Source organism: Bombus flavifrons, chromosome 13 (genome assembly GCF_040668555.2).
Source record: "Bombus flavifrons isolate JBK064 chromosome 13, iyBomFlav1_principal, whole genome shotgun sequence".
NCBI classification, from domain to species: Eukaryota; Metazoa; Arthropoda; class Insecta; order Hymenoptera; family Apidae; genus Bombus; species Bombus flavifrons.
This window is the reverse complement of record NC_138454.1, coordinates 2948406-2963473: the sequence shown is the minus strand read 5'-3', so window position 1 is coordinate 2963473 and position 15068 is coordinate 2948406. Positions and strand designations below refer to the sequence as shown.

Genomic DNA, 15068 nt, shown 5'->3' with positions numbered 1-15068 from the left:
ACCCTATTAGTACAGAAGTAGGGGAAGCGATGTGAAGTTCGACCGAAACAAGGGTATTCAAAGTTCTGTAACAACGTCGATCGCGAGTACCAAGCTTACTTCGTTGTATTTTTCAACAGCGTTGAAAAATTCACGCTGATATTTTCTATAGACTAGGAAATTTATTTGCAACGTTTCGCGTTCAAAATTCCATTTTGGCGTAGAATTATTAATATTTGGAAATTAAATCTTAACGCTGAAAACCGTGTTTGGATATAATTGAAGCAAAATTTCGTATAACTTTGCATGGATTATATCAGTCGTAAGTGTACAATCTGTGACTCATCAGCGTCGCATCAATCACCCTTTGTTCCAGGAAAAAACTCTTCATCTCAACATCACACAGGGTATCATAATCAGTAATCAAAGCTTGGTGTTGCAAGGCGTCGACCGTAAAAGCGCAGGCAATTACACTTGTGTTGGATACAACACGGAAGGAGATGGGGAAAGCTCTCCGTTTTATTTGAACGTAATGTGTACGTGTCACCCACCTAAATAAATGATCAGACGGTCCGCGAGACAATTTCCGTTCTCTCAGCATTGGGCAATTAAACGTCGTTTCCCGACAAATTAAGACGTTTCTATTAGTAATAAAACAAACGTTATAAACGCTAATAAATAAACACTGCAAGAATAAAGTATGATAAAATGAAGAAGATAATGTGATAGAAAGTTATCGAAACAAATGAACCATATATCATTCAACAAGATATAAATCTATGAAAATATATATTGCCTCCTGAAATTTCGCTACTGAACTTTTCGTGCAGCCTAATATTTCCTTCTCCTTAATTATTATATTATACGATACAATAAATATATTTGTTCCTTCTAATTATTAAATAAAATAGTCGCATACGAAGTCTCTACGGAGCCATAAAATAAAATCAAAGGAAATCTCGATCTCTTCCGAGAAAAATTCGATCAAAGTCCTGGAATAGACGCGTAGAATAAAACTGAAACGATTCAAATCTTGAATTCCAGTCGCGCCCACCTGCAAACCGAATCAGACGAAGGTTCATGGAGTGGCGAAACAAGAAAAGGCAAACATATCTTGCCAAGTGGACGCGAACCCGCCTGAGGTTCAATTCCGCTGGACCTTCAACAATTCCGCTGAGAGTATCGACGTAGCCGCGAGTCATATCGCCAGGGCTGGCACATCCTCGATCGTCTCTTACACACCCATGACGGAATTGGATTACGGCACGTTGCTCTGCTGGGCCACCAATCGAATAGGACATCAACAAGTGCCCTGCGTCTATCACATCATACCGGCCGGTGAGGTATCTTTATGTGGTAATTCGATCATGGAAATTCCTCTCAACCGTGAAACTCGATATTCGAACAATATAACGCACGCGATTCCCTTATTTCGTTCGTTTCGGTCTTTCAAGATTTTACCGAGATTCGAAAAATTAGAAAAGATTTGCGATGAATTTCTTTGACTCTTGCGATTTTAGTGGAAGTATTTTTTGTATCGATATCGGGGATATTAACATACTTCCTGGATAGAGAATGGGAAAACTCATTTTCATACAGCTTTTCAAGCAGAATTTCCTTAATAACTGCGGACTTTATATTTGAAATAAAATTAAATAACTTCTTTCTCAGACGTGAATTATTATAGAGCCAAAGGGTCAGCACATTTGAATAAAAATACCTTTATAATTTACAGTCCGCAAGTGTTGACCAACCGCGCACTAACTAAACTGAGAAGAGTGTGAATTCTACTTTCTCTTGACTTTTTCACAATGTCAGCGTATGAAATACGAACAATTCTGTATGACGAGTTCAGAGAATTACGCGTGCAACAAATATAAAATACTTGAGTTTCTTTACACTGATTTAATATTAAATCATTTAAAGATATAATTCATAATTCCTAATAGAATTAACAGAATAGTAATATCTTTAAAAAACTTTACTCATTAGTAACTAGTTAATAAAAATGAAAAACTGCAAGATCTACTGCCAAGAAAACCATGATATATCCGCAGAAATTGTAGAGAATTCCGTGACACGTAAATAATGAATTGCTCTACTAGTAAGCACAATACCGTGTCGAAAGATGCATCGAGAAATGCAAATTACTTAAAATATTACGCTGGGATAAGCTTGTGCCATTCTACTTGGTTGACCAAACACGGTCCCATTTCACTAGTCTAATACGATACTGTCTCGAGCTACTTGTTCGATCAGATACTGCGCCAGGTCTATTCGTCTGACAAGATAGCGTCCGATTTCACTTGTCCGGCCAGTCGTCGTTCCATTTTTACTCGTCTGTGCGATAACTAGCATAAAATTTCCCTAAGTCTTTCCACCGCCTTAATCTCTCGACCAAAGCATTAACATAAATCGTTATTACCGACTACGTGGTAATTTTTCCTCACTTTTCTCGAAATACGAAGAACACGTATGCAAGTTTGTCGATCGAGGAAAATTTGTAAGCTGAAAATGGACGAATAAAACTTGAAATGCAAGGGAAAAAATGAAACGTGCCCGCGGTCTGATGGTAATTACAAAAAAAAATCCCCACCTGGTGCTATGCTGACTTTTCAAAAGCGACAATCCCGCCGTGGAAAATCGAGAAGTTCCGGGATTAAAACGGAAGTTCGTTATCACGTCTGTGTATGCGTGGGAATCCATGCATGGATGGCCCTTTTTTTACGACGAACGCGGCCATCGAACTACTGAAGCGATCCAATTGTTGCGTGACAAAAAAGAATGGCTACTCGAATGTAACGCCAAAAAGCGTGTCGAAAAATAAAGGAATTCCGAATACTCATTACTCACAAATCACCGAACAAACGGAAATATTTCACCGGTGTTATACTATACAAAAACTTACGATTATCACTAGAGGATCTCTTAACTGTCGATAGAAACCATGATAACTTTTTAATGCGAGAGCACAGAATTATTTACTATATTCAAAGGAAAACTCGGCCAGTTTTCGACAGAAGAAAACTTCTCGGTGGGGATGGACGCACCAGATATTTCGGGAAATTAAAAACAAAGGGACCAAATGGAAATTTACACCGCGTGATTATAGCAAGTTGTTGTTTTTCTCTTTTCTTTTGATAACAGCGAATACCAAGCAATTTTTCCAGCTGCTCCTTTGATGTCATTTTTGTCCGCTTTTCAACCGTCCCGTCGCGTTTTCGTTAGCCCCTCCCTTTCCCCCGCTAATTATTCTTCACCGTCAACAAAATACCACGAATTCGCGGTAAAAGTCTGACTATCTAATATTTGCATAAAATCGCGCCGTCTTTCGTAATTGCGCGAAGCTTTATTTGACGTATAACACAACCGCGTTACGAAGTTTTCAAATATTTCGCAGATAGCACGTTTACCTTACGTTCATCGAGAATATGATAATTTGCGAAAAAAGAAATCCCCGAAAACGTTCCTCTGTTTACACAGGCATTATCGGACGTTGTATTCGCGACGTTGTTGCCTCGAAAAACATTTTCATTATTCGGGAATTTTAAGGAGACGCTGGAACAAAGAATGATAGTTGGGAGCTCCGGTAAATAAGTTTAAACAGAACCCACCTCGCACCCTGTTTACGTTGCCATAAAGGAAACGCGTTTCTAGTTGCAGAACGAAACGTAAAGTGCTGCACTCTGTCAATCTAATATATCCCAACGAAATTATTCTTTACCGCGCCACCGTTACGCGAACATATCCTCACTCTACCTTTTTTCTTCTATCCCTCTCCTTTTTTTTTTGTAGTATTTTTAATTACTCTCCATTAAAGTACACTGTATCTATCCATTGCTTCGCTCCATTTACCGACATTAAGCACCTTTAATGCAATAGCTTCCTATTCTATCAATAGAGCAGGCTAGAACGAATTTCACCCTTCTTTTGCTCCTACTAATTAATCTCTGAACATAGGCATAAAAATATATTAGAAAAATGCGATTAACCATTTTTAATGTAGCAAGTAATTAGTTCAGTGGTCATAATGAAATGAGAAGATAAATAACTAAATTGCATAAATGTAAATTAGAGGGCTACAGGTTGAAATTTTGTTAATTTCATCGCTGTCTTATTAGTAATCTACCTTAACTTGTGAAATCCTCGAACGTATCACGAATCTAGCTCGACCCTTAGCGTATCGTCATCTTTTCAAACGGTACGGTCTCTTTTTTTTATAAAATTCCAATGATTCATTCCCAACAAAATTAGAAACGTGCGCAAGACCATCGCAATACTTGCGTTTCATCGTTCAGAGGAATTTTTAAACTTTGACTGTATTACGTTCGAAACGTTCGATTCCTTTCATGTAGAACGGAATAAAAGCTGTCTCGAAGTTATCGTAAAAAAACTTTACGACGTGCTCGTGATTTCCACGTGATCCGGCTCGATAGTTCATGTTGCCCCAGAAAATGTGAAGTGCCTGTTGAAAACAAGATCACTCGACCTTTTACAGTTAATCGTCCAAATCCTTAAACTCGTGCATCGTTCAACCTGATATAACATTTTTGTCCACTTGGAGTCTTTCGCAAATTCTCTAAAACCCTAAAGGTTGCTCGTGTAAAGGTTCTGGTAGAAGCAAACAAACACGAACAAACAAACGTAAACTATCGAGATTAAAGATAAGTTCTCACGACGGCGATTATTTTAGCGTATTACGGTCCAACAATAACAGAAGCAATACCAGCGTAAAGATGATTTTTTAAGACGCACAATATTGCATATACTACGTAAGGATTATATACCGGTCTCTGTACCAGGTCGACCGGATATGGTTCACAATTGCACCACTTCCAACACATCGACGAACTCGTTCTCGGTGCGATGCGCCGAGGGGTTCAACGGAGGTTTGCCGCAGTCCTTTCTTCTGGAAGTAAGAGAAAGCAACAGCCAAGAATTGCGTGCTAATCTGACATCGATGGTGCCGCGTTTTAGTGTTACTCAGCTGGAGTCAGGCGCCCTTTATCAGGCCTGCATATACGCGTACAACGATAAAGGGCGCAGCGAAGCGATGGTGGTGCAGGCTGGAACCCTCAGGCTACCTGAAAAACAATTAACGTCAGAGTCAGGTGGGTATAAATCATACGTTCTGTGTTATTTTACTTTATTCTCCACCTTTGTCCCTGTAATAGCTTGTCTTTCTTCTTTCTTTTCCTTTCTTTCTTATATTATATAACACGTTGCTGATACAGTCTTTCTTGATTCACGATGTTTTTGAGAATTATGGTGGCTTTCAATGAAGAAACTTTTTGTTTCACGCTCTAAATCCTTTTTAAAATGGGGATTTCTCTAGCCAACTGCCTTTTACGATGCTATTTGCATTTTAATCTGTTCATTTATTTGAGAAATTTCGACTTTTATCCGTTTATAGGAAATTCCCGGAACTTTTATAAAATGCTACTTTCATCTTTGCGCAATTGAGCTTAAAGGCTGCACATGATATATTTTACGATCTGCAAGCTCTCCCGTATGAAATAAAAGGAAACTGAGCCAAAAATTTTTCGGTGATCCATAACTATGAAAACGAACCATCCTGGTACCGCGTACGGATAAATGGAACGAATTTGCGAAACGACTTTGAACAAAGAACAAAAGACAGGGCTAGTGGAGAGGATAAATTTCAATTCGTGTTCGCAACAAGATCTTTGTACGCGAAATAATTCATCCATCGCAGCGGGAAATTGTTTCATTGTGCCGTAGAACTGGTTCGTTCGCTTTACTGCGTAGATGACTTCGCATCCATTTCGACTAATCGTAATTACTGCTCTCGTCCTTACCCACGTATCTACCTCCTCTTTACTATCCAGAAATTGATAGAATTAAAAGAACGTTAAAATTGGAATTGACATTCGACAACAAATTTTTAATCTTTCCATCTTTTAATCTTTTCCACTGACAAAATTGACAATTTTACAATTACAAAATCTATAATTTTAAGGGAAAATATTGCCCGATGTTAACTTGTAAATGTGAAGTTTATTCCTTTGAAACCCTGCGAGTCATTAAAAGAAGACAACAAACTTTCATTATCACGTCCAAAAACTGACAGAAATGAAAGGCTTAACATTTTGAAAAGAATATTGCGCAATATTAATTCCTAAACGTGAAATCTCTTGCTGCAAGACGTTAAAAAAAAAGAAGAAATTGTATATTTATAACTGTAATTTTAGAGAGACCAAGACAGAATATGAGACTAATGCCGATGCTGAGCGTGATGATCGGCGTGGTGACCGCTCTGATCATCGTCGCGGTGATAGTGATGGTCGTGCTGAGAATTCAGCACACGCAGGTGGACGAGCAAAGTAAGTCTCAGATGGAGGATCATGGCAAACAAACGAAAACGATCCCTATCCAACGGGAGCTGAGGTTTCGCGAGGGAAGCAGTCTGCTCACGGATGAGAAACATCCTAGCAGTCCGTTCAGGAAACTCGAGAGTAGCGGTGACATAAGCGAAAACGACGAGAAGAATCCAGACATCATACCTCAACAAATCACAGGTTTGTGTGCTTTTGTCGATTGATTCAATCAGATCGACTACGTATAAGTTGACTTAAAATCTACAAAACGTTTCTTGTTATAACTCTTCTTTTCTTACCAATTCTGTATATACTTCTCTTTTAATGTATTAAACACGCTCCTCGACTTTAAACTTTGCAGAATTTTGCTTCCATAATTCAAACGCTGTGAGATTAATTTTAATACCAGAGTAGGTAGGATCGATTAAATTTTTCAGGAATCAAACAATGGAGATTGAAATTGACTTTTACGTGGCTAAATCTTATAAATTTATAGGTTCTTTCGTGAAGTTAATAATTCGTTATCGAAGTACCTTAACAGGAAATTTAAAATTACAAGAATGCACACAACGTGTAAAAATATATGAAACATCCGAAATATAGCACTCGTTGTGATATTTACCAAGCGAAATAAATTTCTGCTTAAATTCTCTCCACTTCATTTAAGTTTACAAAAGCACGACTTTACAGAAATATCCTGCAGAAATATTTATCTATTAGAGAATAAACTTGTTTCCACTTCGCTGTAGCAATTAAGGATTAAAGCGAAGTATCTAAAAGCAATTTGAAAATTCTATATGTACACAGGCGACGAGCCATCGGAGTACCTGAGAAAGAGGCGGCTCGTGTCGACGATCGAAACGTCACCGTCGAGAAGTTTGCTGGAGCACTCGACGGTTACTTCCGTCAGCGGTCACGGCAGTTACGTCGGCTACTGCACCATTCGTAACGGCATGCCGTTGCACGAATTCTCGAATCTGACGAAACATAAAAGCGTAAGTTCAATTTTCACTAATGCGTCCCCTGATTATCCCCAGTTACACGTTCGCTTCTACTCTCTAGTTCCAACTACATATTCCATCCTAAAACTAACTTCCAGCCAGGTGTTTCAACTTTTCCGTTGCTTTAAGCGTCTCGAAAACGAGGCGGGTTTGCGTGGTACATGCGACTGGACAGGATACCATTCTACGTACGGAAATAAGGCGAAAATGTAGAACAAAATTGGTTCATTTGATGCTTCATTTTCGAGAAAATGAAATTTGAAAATTCATCGAGCACGCGTGTACTGAATTCTATAATTCTTGATTAAGTATATTCAAACTCAATATTCTCAAAATCGAGGCTTTCAACGAACAAATTTTATTCTACATTTCGTATAATAACCTACGGCCATTCTCATCTAGTCGGGAATTAGTCGAGTTCATATGTGCTTAACAAGCTTTCAAATTCAATTTTCTTGAAAACAAAGCTTCCAACAAAAACATCTCATTTGACGCTCTTAACTTGTTTTTGCATATAAAATAATCTATTCTCATTCTGTCATACTCGCCGTAGCAATTTCTCTCTGAATGCTTATGCAGCCGTCTACACAATCAACTTTATACGTCTAACGATCAGCTTCGTCCCTAAATGACAGTAAAGTAAAACGATTATAATCCCATCCACCCGTAATTTCAAACTAAAACATTCGAAAGGCATCGGTCATCTACGTTTTGTTCCACATCTTTAACTCGTTGTTGTATATAAAATAATCTACTCGCATCCTGCCACACTCTCCATAGTAATTTCTCTCCGATTGCTTCCACAACTGTCTATACGATCAACTCCATTCATTTTAAATAACCTAAACGAAAATATGATAAAACGATTACTATCCTATCAATTCTTAATGACAATTTCAAACTGAAACGTTCAAAGCGCATCGTCTCATCCGATCATCTACATTTCATTCCACGTTTTTAACTTAGTTTTGCATATGAAATAATCTATTCGCGTCCTGCCACACTCTCTATAGTAATTTCTCTCATAATGCTCATAAAATCCTCTATATTCTATACTGTATACGTACAATCGACTCTAACGGTTAGCTTTGTTCTAAATGACACTACAATAAAACGATTACTATCCCATCCATATTTAATGACCATAATTTCAAACTAAAATATTCAAAAACCATCGATCATCCAGCACGCATGAACTACAGTTTCAGCCGATAGTGGGCGATGACTATCAAAGCGGCGTTTGCACTTTGCCAAGGCAACACTGGCCGAGTCAAAGCGTTCAATCAATGTCGATGACGATGAGCCCACCGATACTCTACACTGGTGTCGGTGTCGTCAACAGGACCTGTCCCAGCGGCACCTTGATGACCAAGGACATGGAGGCGAGGATTCCAGCGCAGTGTTGCATTCAGTCGCAGAAAGATGGCAAGATAAGCACACCGATCGTGATGGCGAAAAGGGAGAGCTCCGTGTGACATTTTTGTCGCTCGCAGACCAGCCACGTGTGAGCAAGCATCGTTTGACGTGCTGTTTCTTGAACCGCGTATCAGTGCCGAAAGTTTTCTGGTAACAGGTACACGCAGTTGACGGCATCGTTGGAACGTAAGGATGGATAATAAAAGTTGTTCCGTGTCGAACGTGTTCTCTGTTACAGTAATCGGGAGCCACAGACAAGGTACAAAAGGATCGCTGATCCTTCCGATTACACCGAGCGAATCTTTTCACGAATCTAGCGTTATTAATCTTTTTCCTCCTACTATCGTGTATTGTAAGCAAGTAAACAAATGTATAAATAAAGGTGGAGGGAGGTATAGCCAAATGGCGGGGGAGAATTACGCGACCTTGAAAATATCAGAAGAATCGTTACCTATTATAACAGGGTACTTCACGAAGATCGTTAATTTTGAGAGACAGCTCGGATGGTTAATGGTATTCTTCTTCGACAGTTAACGAGTAAAGAGCATGGTCGCATCATCGATCATTTACGACAAACAGACCCTGTACATTCCTCGACCAAATCAAGCGCATCGTTTGGGAGTCTAGGAGACGTTCGACAGTTGCGTATACGGATCAGATACGAGCGAAGAATGGAACTGATACGTACAGATTCACACACAAATCGGAAACGAGGCCGGTTGTATTTCGAACGAATTTATTTCCTCCCCAGCGATAGCATCGCGTTTACGTCTCTCTGTTCGATCAAGTGCCCTTTTTACATTGAACGGACGATTCTCGAGCCAGTGTGAATACATTTAAACAAAAGAGAGAAAGAGAGAAAGAGAGAAAGAGAGAGAGAAGAGAAGAACAAAACAGGAGAAAAGCGAAAGAGAGAAATGTCGGAGATTACCGTGCGTTGTAAAAGGCGTGCATGTGCAACCGGGAACGAATTATTGATAGAGAATATACTTATACATATGCACGGATTTCGCGCGTGCTGTACATATACCTTGAATACGGAGGATATTTTATACAGATTGCTATAGTATAAAGATGAAACAAACAAAAAAATAGATATGAAAAAGAGATAACAATTTATTCCCACTTTTATTATGGTAAAAAGGGGAAGAAAAGAGAATAATGAGGGAGGAAAAATACACACTGTACAATTAATTCGTTTAGTCGTTGTAAGTATAAATAATGTATATGAGTATAAAAATCGGTCGAGGCAGCCAGAATAACGTACACTGAGGATGCCCCACGATGTGACGAGATAGGAAAATTAAAACAGTCAATGGGAACAAGAATTTCGTGTGCGTGCGTGTTCGACGTTAAATAGGGGTGGAGGAGGAAAACAAAAGAAACGAGGACACAGAAGACATATCGTTCAGCTTTCCATCACCGAAAAAATTGAAATTAACGACGAGACGTTAGAAACAAGTCGTATCGAGCGCAAAAGGAAGAAAAGTGTAGGAAAAAAAAAATTAAAAAAAGAAAGAAGAAAGGAGAACGAACATAAAGAGATCCCCATTGCTTTCGTCAGTATGCAGTATTCTGGATTTTATTGTAAAATTACGGTATCTGTATGATGTATAAAGTAACGATTTTCCCTCTGCGTAATGGTTTGAGGTGAAAGAAGACATAAAGAGAGGGAAGGAAACGAATGGAACGCCGTCTTTCTCTTAAAAATTGTACTATTATCTGTTTCGATACTTGGTAAAAATTTCGAGTTGCTTCTTCCTTCGGAGATCGTCGATATTTATTTATGGTAACTTACATGCAGAAAGTTCGACAAATTCATTATTACTATTATTATTTTTTTATTGAAAGAATGAATAAACTCAGCAGAGGAGAGTTCTTTTTTTAACTCGTACTACCTTAATATTTCTAATATTATAAAAGATCATACTCGATATATTTTACGAGTATCGTTGCGAAATTTTCTGACTGTAAGTTGTACCATGACGATCGAACGAAAAGGTCAAAGAATATAAGGAATTCTCCATACAAGATTAACTCAAGAATGGTATACTTTGACAAGTGGTAAGGAAAGTGTGTTACGAGTATGGCTTTTATCCACGGATCGCAACTAGAAGCTCGTGCGAAAAAAGAGAAAAGAAGTGTGTATAGCTTCCTTAATTGTTAAGCTCTTAAAACTGCAGAAGCGAGAAAGAGAAAGCTTTCCGCTTCGCTCTGTAAATGTCTGCACTTTTCCCTAATAAACGATAAACACATCTGTGTGTATGCGTGTATTTAAACGAAACCGAAGAAAAGATTAGAAGAAGAGAAGGAAAAAACGCGGAAAGACCTGGACACTTAGTATGTATAAGTAATTCGGTGTGACACGGTGATAGGAAATGGCGGACAGTGGTTTTTCACGAGTCACTCGTGTAAATACAATTATCGAAAATTAGACGTTTTCTCGAGTCCTCTAGATGAATGTGTTCTTTCGATCGCTAGTCGTTAAGTTTTATCCTTGAAGTCACGGTGTCTGACTTTAATATTTAAAAAGATTTAAAAAAAAAAAGAAGGATGAATATGTCTCGCGCCGAAAGTGAAACGCGCGAATCTCGTTATTTATTATTGCCATTGATGGAATTGATGTTGGCGCATAGCCAGTGTACTAAGGGGAACTCTACTAATCGTTACGAAACGCCTATTTCACCTTGTATTAAACGTTTAACGCTGAAAGGCTGAAAAGAAAACAAAAAAAAAATCTACACGAACTCATCCCGGCACGATAGTGGCGTGCTAGTATCGTTTCGACGACAAACGATCCCGGGACCTTAACGAGTTTCGCTAGGAGCGCAATAAATTTTCAAAGCAAACTGCCAATAAATCTTTTGATAATTTATTCGAGTACAATTCTCTGTAATTATATCGACGAAACGGTCTAAACCGGACGGTATCGGTATCGACTGGAATTTCTTTTCACCATCATGTTCTATTGTTCGAGAAAACGCGTTACTATAGCGGAAACAAATCACTTCTCGTTCCCCTTTTCATTTTTCTTTTTTAAGGTCGACCAATATGTATGCTGCGTTACTCGGAAAACAGGCATTCCAAGTCGATAACCAAATTAACCAAATGAAGTTTTGCAAATTTTTAACGTAACGTAATCCTGCGTGTATAACGTCTTTGGTTCGTCGAATCAATACTATTACCATCCTCCTTCTCGAACCCGGTACAGAACATCAAGTCACGAGGCGCCGGCCAGATGGTATCTGCAAGATAATCGTCGTCATTCTGAATATTAAAGGCGTTTCTTGGTATTGCGCGAGGCTGCTCTTCTAGCGCAGAATCATTTGGTCAGTATGCGAAACATCTTGTGGTCCTCGTGTATGTAAATTGTATAAATCGTCGAGACTCGTTGGAAAAGTAGCTCCCTCGAAATGACTGTGTAATACATATATCATTCGTTTAAAAACCTGGTCTTTGTTTCGGTTATTAATTCGTTGTGTTATTTGTAAATGGCAAACACTTGCTTTCGTTTGTAGGAATCGAAATGTGACGAGAAATGAATATTCGAGTTATAAAATACGGTTCTCTTATTGATTTGTGCTTAACTGTGTGTTATGCAGGATGGGAAGTAATTCGCCGGCAGTAAAATCCAAAAGGAAGTGATATCTCGAGCAAAGACCAATTAATGACTTTGAATTTTTGAGGAAATCGATCGTAAAAATTCAAGTAGGTACACGTGCACTTAAAGAAACTTTCGATTTGAGTCCAGGTGTATTTGGTAAATTTTCCGAATAATCAACAAGTTTGTAAGCCATTCACTGCCGGGCAAATTTAGAGCATGTTATCCTGAGCGCCAAGATTTTATTTTCAAGAAAGATTTTATTTTCATAAAATCTATATATTATTATATAAATATTATTATGTATAAAATATTATTATATAAAATTTTCGTTTCCAAACTCAAATTCCAAACTCAAATTTAGAACGTCACCAATTGCAATCAATCTAAATTTGTAGCGCAAGGTACGAGATATCTCGTAGTTGGCAGTGAATGAGTTAAACTAAATCTAGCGTAAAAAATCTTTACCTCGGAAGCTTTGTACGAGATACCATCTACTTTTCTACACCGCGAATCATATTCCATTTTCTTCCACGAATAATGAATATATTATAAACGATCTAAGAGATGCTATATTACACGTTGTATGTTACTTTATACCTGTTAAAACGGTAGGATATCCCGTTTAAAATGAGAAATTCGCGTATTATTTGTTAGTTAATGTATGAAAATTTGATTGCGTTTCCAGAGAGAAATGTTTATTGGAATTCGCGTGACGACCACAAAATATCCAATAATACCGACCAGCGTTTACACACCAATTTGCTTCGTTACTATGTATCTTATAGTAGCCAGGGATAAGAGCCAAAGAAATCTTTTTAGACTAATAAAAGTAAATGAAAGCACCGTTTCAGCCGTATATCGCCTGTACATCTTTAACGATTGAGTCTGACCAGCTGCTTTCACGAAGGAAAACCAAAAGAAAAAAAAAGTGAAACCATTTGAATGAAGTTTGTATATGTAATTAGTTTAGCGATATCCGACACAAATTTCATGTACCCCATAAAAAGAGACGTTTTTTTGATATTGTAAATACTCTGAAATAAATAATCGTTTTTATTCAATCAATCCTTCTTCTTTCTGTTAATAAAACTTTGCTAGAAATTTATACTATATATAAAAATTTTACTCGTAAATTATCAACAGACAATTAATACAAATGATGTTATTACCTGAATAAAGGTTAATGAATGGAACTGTGGAATATATGTTCAAATACTCTTCAACAGTTAAAATCATAGAGCTTTCTGCATTCAATAAATATTCTAACAACGTACTCTCAGGATAAAGTCGTGTAAGTTTGTCACTCAACGATCTTATAACTTCCTGTATCGAAACTGACTTTTTAAGAAAAAGATTTCCGTTAGTATTAAAACCGACCAATAAACTTAATCATCGCATCTATGAAACGAGCAAACTTCACCTATTAGTTCACTAACAGAAGAACTTACGCGATCGTGATGTGTGTTTGAGATATGATCACACAACATATATACTTTATTGAAACAGTTTAACATTTGCTGTTGGATATCATCCAATTCGTATGATTTTAACGGCTGTATCAAAGTAGGTGGTATTATATACGCGTGGTACCACCCCGTAAAAAATCTCTGTAAATTCCAATTGAAAAATGTTATTCCCTTCCTTTTTTATTTATTGTAAAAGCCTTACTTGATGGACATGATGATAAGTTGGAAGAAAAATTGCTTTTCCTATTTTACAATCCTCTGTTTGGTTATTGTACAATACTTTGAAATGCCTATAAATTATATCTTCTGGCGCCTATGTTAAGAGAATCTATTTTTTAGTTTTAAGTTAGTTTTAAAAGAATCTACTTTTGTTTGAGAAATCACTAATGTGTTTAACCAAATTCAAATCTTGAAATTTAATTTAAAAATTGAAGTTCCATTCACACACCTCTAATGCGTGAACGTAATAATCCGGATAAATCAGAAATAATCCACTAATGGAATTATTCATATAATCTGCTTGCAAGTCCTGTATTATAGATTTCATTTTCTGGAAATTATATTTTTCATACAGATAGTAAAAATACTGTATGATATTACACTATTTCAACGTCTCCTATAATTAACGTGTATGTCATAATCTATACTAACTCTACTAATTTCATACCTTTTCTATACTCGTATCTGTACCAATATATGCTCCGACATACACAACGCGCGTTATATATGAAACCTACAAATAATACAATGTTCTTAAATTGTTCTAGAATGTACAGATTCGAAAATTTGAATCGATGAGAGTAGATGGCGCTTCGGTATGAATTAGTATATTCAAACAACAAGAACACTAACTTATTTGTACTTTGACAAAATACATAATTGTACTGTTATCTTCATATTCTACGTAAATACACTAAAGGATTAATAATTAAATTAAGTTAGAGCTTTACCTTACCAGCAGCACGAAGATTTTTCCTAATGACGTCCAGCAGGCTCTTACGAACAGGTTCAGTTACACGTTTCATAGTGTATGATGATTTAAATGAATTCTTTTAGCCGTTACTTATAACACAAAACAAAATTGAATAACTTTACGGATACTTTGAACATATATAACCATAAAACTGCTTTGAACCGTTAAAATTTCGCGCACGTACTAATCTCACGACAAAGCTACCAAATACTTCGAAGTCAATTGACGGATGTTCGTAACTACTACGTTAATTGTTCAACTATGTTTTAGTTGCCTTTTTCAATACTTCTA

At 37.3% G+C, this 15068-nt stretch overlaps 1 protein-coding gene across 1 annotated transcript in view; it reads left to right on the top strand.

Moving 5' to 3' along the window:
- Positions 1 to 13403, top strand: part of LOC138185890 (neural cell adhesion molecule 2) — a 311634-nt gene extending 298231 nt beyond the window's left edge. The window contains exons 9-14 of the mRNA XM_069125212.1: positions 356 to 515; positions 1024 to 1317; positions 4782 to 5090; positions 6192 to 6518; positions 7125 to 7312; positions 8521 to 13403. Coding sequence (XP_068981313.1) covers positions 356 to 515; positions 1024 to 1317; positions 4782 to 5090; positions 6192 to 6518; positions 7125 to 7312; positions 8521 to 8793 — 1551 coding nt within the window. The 3' untranslated portion in view covers positions 8794 to 13403. The remainder of the gene's footprint in view (positions 1 to 355; positions 516 to 1023; positions 1318 to 4781; positions 5091 to 6191; positions 6519 to 7124; positions 7313 to 8520) is intronic.
- Positions 13404 to 15068: the final 1665 nt, after the last annotated feature.